Here is a 6,823-nt window from a genome sequence, read left to right as displayed (position 1 = left end):
TGGTGCTCAGGGGCGGGCACAGATTCAGGCAGCGCGATGGGACATTGGTTGGTTTGGTGTCTGTACCTTTGGGCCGCTCGGCCCTTCCTGGTCTCTGCTGTGTGTCCTCCGGAGCCGGGCTGGAGGCTGCCGTGTGGCCTGGCCACTATCAACAGCACTGAGTGCATCAAGCAGGGCTGCTGCTTTCAGTCCCCGAGTCTCAGTGGGCAATCCTGTTTCTACAACCTGAGAGACAGCCCAGGTAAGCAGCCCAGCCTCCTCCCGGAGCGGAGCCAACCCCGAATGGCCGTGTGTGGGGTTCAGGAATTGAGGTGAACAAAGCAACCTAATGCTGAAGAAATAATCCGGGATTTGTTACACTCAGTCTTACTGTTTAATGGAAAAGGGATGTTTGAGTGGGTGAGCGAGGAGTTCCTGTAGATGAAGAAATAACTAAGGGGTTCCCATTATTTCAATGTAACGAAAAGCTGAGTATTGATCACGCATACTGTCCTGGCATAATGGTTAGTTTAAAACTTAGTGAGTTCGGTGTTATACTACCTTTCTTAGCTGTGGAGGTGTCTTGTTTGCCTTTTGTACCCCAGCTCTCTGCTTTTGGGGAGGGGTGGGGGAAAGAGGGAAGATTAGAAATACTGTTAGGCGCTAGTTCCTCATTCAAATTAATCTTTCTCTCTACAGCTGTTTTACTTTTGCATTCTGTTCCCTTTCCATCATATATTTATAACGGTTTGCCTGGATAGTGTGCTGTCATATCTTACATGTGACAACAGTAAACTTTCTAATTTGGATTAGATTATCCCCACACCCTCTGAAGGTGACCTTGTAGAGGTTTACAAAATCAGAAGGGGTATGGATAGGGTAAGTAGGCAGTCTCCTCCCTGGGGTTGGGGAGTCCTGAATTGGAGGGCATAAGTTTAGGGTGAGGGGAAAGATGAAACCTAAGGGGCACCATTTTCTCTCAAGGTGGTGTGTGGAATGAGCTGCCAGAGGAAATGGTGTGGGCTAGTACAATTTTTATGCCTTTTAAAGGCATTTGTATGGGTCATGAATAGAAAGGGTTTGAAGGGATATGTTGGGTGCTGGCAGGTGGGGCTGGATTGGTTTGGGCTATCTAGTCAGCATGTCCAAGTTGGACCAAACTTTTTTGTGCTGTATGTATGACTCTATATGGTGTGCTGTGCCCAGTTGTGTACAATGTTTCATTTTAGATTGTCATACAGCATGGCCCAACTTGTCCAACCTGACATTGCAATTTGGCCTCTAAACCCTTTCATCATACTGCCATTTGGATGGCAGTTAAATATTGTGGAGGTGGGTACAGTTATTACTTCCCCTCGAGCTTGCACAATGCCCTCTGCATGAAAAAGCTACCTCCAGTCCCTTTTTAAGCCTTTGCCCTCAGCTTAGACCTAGGCCCTCTAGTTTTGGACACCAACCTTGACTAATCACCTTATTGATGCCCCTCTGACTTTATAAAGCTAAAGTCTCCCTCTTTGATGTAACACCCTTCAGAATCTCTTCTGGACCTTTTGAAGACTGACTAATCCTTCCTACAGAAGAATGACCAGAATTGTATGCATGTTCCAAAAGTAGCCTCACCAATCCTATACATTCAAACATGGCATCCTAACTCCCTACTCAGTTGTCTGAAGGCAAGCCTACCAAATGCCACCCTGTCTACCTGTGATGCATTTCAAGGAACAGTGTACCTGCATCCTAGGTCTGTTTGACAATACTCTACTGCTTACTGCCCTCATTTGTCTTGCAAAAATGCAGCATCATGCTTTATTAAATTAAACATCACTTCTCTATCCTTGGTCAATGAGATCAAGGTTCTGTTGTATTGAGGGGAATCTTCACTGTCCATGGCACTCTTCTGGTGTCAAACCCAAGTCTCATATATGCATGTCTGGATTAATTATATCAATGACAAAGCAGTGGACCCTGCACTGATCACCACCTTGTCTGAAAAACATACCCTGTCTCTACTTTCAAGCTAATTTAGTATCCAATTGGCTAGCTGCACTGGATCCCATGTAATCTAACTTTGCTAACCAGTCTATCATGTAGAATCTGTACAGACAACATCTGCCACTCTGCCTTTAATCTTTGCCACCTCTTCAAAAAAACTTAGTCAACATGACTGAAATTGTCACTATCCCCAATAGTCATATCTTTCCAGATATGTAAATTTTATCACATAGAATCCCCTTTAACGTATTCTTTGTTCAGTGAGACTACCAGCTTGAATTTGAACAGATTTATTCTCCTAACTTGCATTGTATTTCACTGCAGTGTGCACAGCAGATGGCCAGTTCATTGTAGCAATCACCAGGAACCTGACCCGTCCTGCCCTCAACCTGTCATCTCTGTACGTGAAGGATGGACATGAAGCTGAGTGCAGGCCTAAGCTCATCACAGCAGAACTTGTAGCCTTCCGTTTCCCAATTACCTCTTGTGGCGCGATCCAGCGAGTGAGTATTGGAGGCTCCAGCATTCTGTCCCTCTGAATGGGCCAGCTCCCTATTAAACAGTGTCTTCCCTTGCAGGAGGAGAATGGGAGCTTTGTGTATGAAATGGATGTCTTGGGGAAGAGGATGATTCAGACGGGGCCACTGGGCTCAATAACCCGGGACAGCACCTTCAGGTGAGAGGGCAGTGGGATTTGTTGGTATGGAGGGGCAAGTGTTACTGACTGCAACTTGACCACCTATTTCTGTCTCTCGACAGACTGCACATCCAGTGCAAGTACAAGGGGGAGCATGAGGCAGGCTTACAAATCAATGTCTCAGTTTACACCCTGCCTCCACCACTAGCTGCTTCTGAAGATGGGATCCTGAGGCTGGAGCTGCGAATAGCAACAGGTAGTGCTGCCCTAGTATAGGAGCACTGGGAATTGTATCCCTTCAGGGGAGTGACTGTTTTGGTTTGTTCTCCTTTTATTTTTGTCTGTTAGATGGCAGCTACAGCTGGTGGTACAGGGACAGTGACTACCCCATTCAGAGAATCCTTCAGGAGTCTGTGTTTGTTGAGGTTCGTGTGAAGGATCGCACTGACCCAATGATAGTCCTGAGATTGCGTGACTGCTGGGCAACCCCTGTGCCAGCCCCTGACCATGAGGTGCAGTGGAGTCTCCTGGTGGATGGGTAAGGACTTTGAATAGATAGGGTAATGGCTTCAGTTCATCAGACACAAACATCATGCTACTCCCTGTCAGGGTTACTGGGTAAATGTTTCTATGGCCTCTGTCAAAGCAGCTTACATTAAAGCAATTGATACAGTTTGAGTAATGAGCTAATCTCTAAGTATTAGCCTGCTTAATAGTGGCAGAATTGCAGTAGATCAGCAACAGCAAAACTTTGCACTAAATTGGGTCACATTTTTAAAACCTAGCAATTGCTAATGTGATCTCCTGGAATGCATGTATAGTGCAAGAACAGCTCAACTTGCTGTCTATTCCAATAAAGGCCAGGAACAATAGACACTGGAGAAACTCAATTTGTCTGTAACCTGAGATCCTTTGCAGTTCCTTGTAGTTTTAATTTCACTTTGTCCAAGTAACAATCCTGCCCCACTCTGCACAGCTGCAACTTGGATGCTGACCACCATCCAAGTAGTAAGGACACTACCACTGCCACCTAGAGGCCCTTATAGCTAGCTAAGCCTGTACTCTGGAATGACTAGTCCAATGTACTTTAATTATTAACATTGGGGTCATTTGGAGCACTCACTTCACATCTTTTCACCTGGCTCATGCATCAGGACATAAGTTGTAACAATTCTTAGTTCAGAATTTCCATTTAAAACATCTTGATAGTCCACGTTCTTCGCCCAGAAGAACCAACTGGGTTAGAACAAGGGAAAACTCTGCCTTTCAAAAGCTTCACTCTAGTCTTGGTTGCTGCTGACTAATATTACCAAGATGGTATTGCAGTGGATCAATCACTCCTGTCAGTGACTACACCATCCTGTTTCAGGTGTCCCTATGAAGGTGATGACTATCTGACCCTCCTACACCCAGTAGGTGTCTCTTCTGGCCTGCAGTTCCCAACCCATCACAAGCGGTTTGAAGTGAAGACGTTTGTTTTCTTGGATGGAGTGTCTGAGCAGCCCCTCTCTGGACAGGTAACCAAATGGAAGGAATGAGGCCAAGCTCATGAAATCCTCTTGTGGGGTCTCTGGACTATAAACTGGCTGTTGATCTATGGGAAGCTCCTCTAAAGTCTCTCCTTCTTTCTAGGTTTACTTGCACTGCAGTGCTGAGGTTTGCTCTCCCTCTGCTCTGGATGACTGTACAACCAGATGTGGTCCAAGTGAGTTCCTTGTGTTTTTATTTGAAGACAAATGGTGTTTGGCCTTTGAGAATGTAATGAGCTATGGTTCAAGATGGCATGTAGATGTCATATGACCTGAAGGTGCCCCAATAAAGCTTATCAAACTTCCCAGTGCAGGGGTGTAATATAGGAAAAGGGCCTTTTTAAAACACAAAGCATGAATTGGTCATCTAAGCTAGCACAAAGTAGATGTTGGGATTCAGTTCATTAAATCCCTTGACTCCTCCATTTCAGGTGAAATGTGCAATAGCTAAATTTGAGTTGGGTAAAAGGTGTGAAGAGAGAAATGGTGGCTGGTAATGTCACTGGCCTAGCAATTCAGAACTCTAGGCTAATGTTCTAATCTCAACAGTAATGAAACTGGAATTCAAGGAGTAGCTAGAATAAAAAGCTCCCTAATGGTGACCATCTAACTGCTGTCAACTTTGTTTTTTCAAAAAAAACTCCTCTTGAAGGATGTCTCTCCTTGTTTGACTCTAGACCACTAGGATTAATGAGAAATTCTGGCCCAGCCTGAGATGGCCACATTCTCTAAACTTTCCATTTACAAAAGGATGTAATGTCAAGTGGGTAAGAATTAAGTAGAGCACTGCAAAATGAGCTATCCTCCTTTAGCAGGAGGAGTAGAACTGACTTCTTCTGTCAAGAAATAACAGCAGTGACAGGATCTGTCTCCTATGGACCACGGTTGGTTTGCAGGTAGAGCAACTATTTGAATGTACAGGAGCTTTCCCACCAGGTCTTCAAACCAACAATATAGTCTTCCAGCACCACTGATCCAGAATATAGTCTAGGTGATCAACTTTCTAGACGCTATAGAAACAGGTCAAACTTCCTACTGACTCCTAGGATCGAGTGACCAAAAATAGTTGAGCCTCTCCTGAAAAGTTAGAATGAGATTATCATAGTGGCTCCAAGGCTGGGTGGGGTCTGAAAAGGAGGCTGCTGAAGGATTCTTTCAGACAAGAGCTAGGTTCAGTATAAAAATGAATTCTGAAGGTCAAGATTTCCTCCATGTTCAGTTCTGGGCATGATGGACTACAGCAGCTCACATCACTGTTTTGCCAACTAGGGATGGGTAACAAATGCTGGCCAGCCAGGAGTGCCCATGTGCCATCATGGATTGGATAGTGACTCCACTCCATTCAATCAGCCACCAAGTTGTCAAATGGTAGAATAGGCTGAGGGGCTGAATGTCCTCCTGTTCAGTCCCTCTGAAGCAATGTTCAGATTAGATTTTTGAGTAACTCACTTGTTAAGGAGTTTCTAATAACTGAGGCCTGATCCTGCTATATGTACAAAGGCAACATTAACTATCTGAGCACTGACTTGTCTCCTTCAATACCCATAAATAAAAAGGCCTGCATTTAATTGTCACAAAAATAGGAATGCATGCTACTGATCTGAGGAATCCCATTGGAGATGTAACCATCTGGCAAGAACTTGTTCCTTCACAAAGTTGAACATGAGCTTGAACAAGCTCCCAGCATGGAATTATGAATAAAAGCTAGCTTTGCCTATTTTTTACTAAATTAAATCATGTTAGAACAAACTGAATCGTGCTGAACATGAACCAGTACTTGACCAATGTTGATTTAACAAATGGTTTATGTACACTTTAAGTTTGTCACTTGTCATAATTACTAAAAGGGGTTTTCTCAACATCAATGGCTGAATTTCTTGTTTGGAGTCCTGTGCAGTCTGACTGAAATCAGCAACTTAACCCTGCCAGTATCAGGTTTTTTCACTAAATTCCAATTGGAGGGGGTAGGTAAGCATTTGCTAACTGCTACCTGTTGCAGAGCTTGAAGTACAGATGGTTCTCCACATTTTTTGATCTTAGAGCAAGCTCTCATACTAACTCTAGCTTGGGTCAGAACAGTCTAATCTTTGTCTCCAACAGGGCAGCGCAGGAGTACCCATGACCATGAGGGGACAGTAGTGAATGCGCCTGGCCCAATCCTCCTGGGAGGGAGCAGTTACACTGCAAAGAAACAACTTGAAGCAAATGGTGAGTGAAGTCTCTGCAATAGGTCACCTGTGACCTCCAGCTAAAGAAACCATCCTCTGATCTCTCTTTCTCTCTCTCTCCATAGATGTTGCTGGGACCCCTTGGGTTCTGCATGGAGCAGCTATTGGCCTCCTGATGGTGTCTCTATCCCTGCTGGTAGTGATGGTTGCAATGTACATGAGACCAAGAGCTGTTGCTGTTTCTCCATGTGATGAATTGTAAACCCTGAACAAATAAATCTGATGGGGAAATGTGTTCTGAGTCCTTTATGAACTGTCAAAGCAATCAGCAAATCCTGTTGGTGAGGGATGGGCTGAAACTATATCTCTATATTAGATATTAAAACATTCTATTCCAGTTTTAATTCTAAACATTAAACACCTTCAGTCAGCTTGGATTAGTTATTTGAACTGAGTTTTCCAAACTTGCATCCAGCTTGATTTATTTTCAGCTTGCATTTGAATGTGTTGCATTGTCA

The 6,823-nt window shown here is 44.2% G+C and overlaps 1 protein-coding gene across 1 annotated transcript; it reads left to right on the top strand.

Moving 5' to 3' along the window:
* On the top strand, positions 1-6,568 carry LOC122547550 (zona pellucida sperm-binding protein 4-like). Its single transcript, XM_087976258.1, has 7 exons — positions 1-241; positions 2,296-2,474; positions 2,957-3,146; positions 3,978-4,125; positions 4,241-4,313; positions 6,238-6,345; positions 6,431-6,568. The coding sequence occupies exons 3-7, from the start codon at positions 3,061-3,063 to the stop codon at positions 6,565-6,567; spliced, it is 552 nt and encodes a 183-aa protein (XP_087832384.1). The 5' UTR covers positions 1-241; positions 2,296-2,474; positions 2,957-3,060; the 3' UTR covers position 6,568.
* Positions 6,569-6,823: the final 255 nt, after the last annotated feature.

The sequence above is a fragment of the Chiloscyllium plagiosum genome, unplaced genomic scaffold (genome assembly GCF_037043375.1).
Source record: "Chiloscyllium plagiosum isolate Xiang-an unplaced genomic scaffold, Cpla_swu_hap1 HiC_scaffold_28, whole genome shotgun sequence".
Lineage (NCBI taxonomy): Eukaryota > Metazoa > Chordata > Chondrichthyes > Orectolobiformes > Hemiscylliidae > Chiloscyllium > Chiloscyllium plagiosum.
This window is presented reverse-complemented; position numbering and strand designations above follow the sequence as displayed.

Bases quoted from the DNA above. Each gene is read 5' to 3' on its own strand.
- LOC122547550 (XM_087976258.1), top strand. From the start codon at position 3,061: ATGATAGTCCTGAGATTGCGTGACTGCTGGGCAACCCCTGTGCCAGCC. The intron at 3,147-3,977 runs GTAAGGACTTTG...ATCCTGTTTCAG, and splicing joins TGGAGTCTCCTGGTGGATGG to GTGTCCCTATGAAGGTGATG. The intron at 6,346-6,430 runs GTGAGTGAAGTC...CTCTCTCCATAG, and splicing joins GAAACAACTTGAAGCAAATG to ATGTTGCTGGGACCCCTTGG.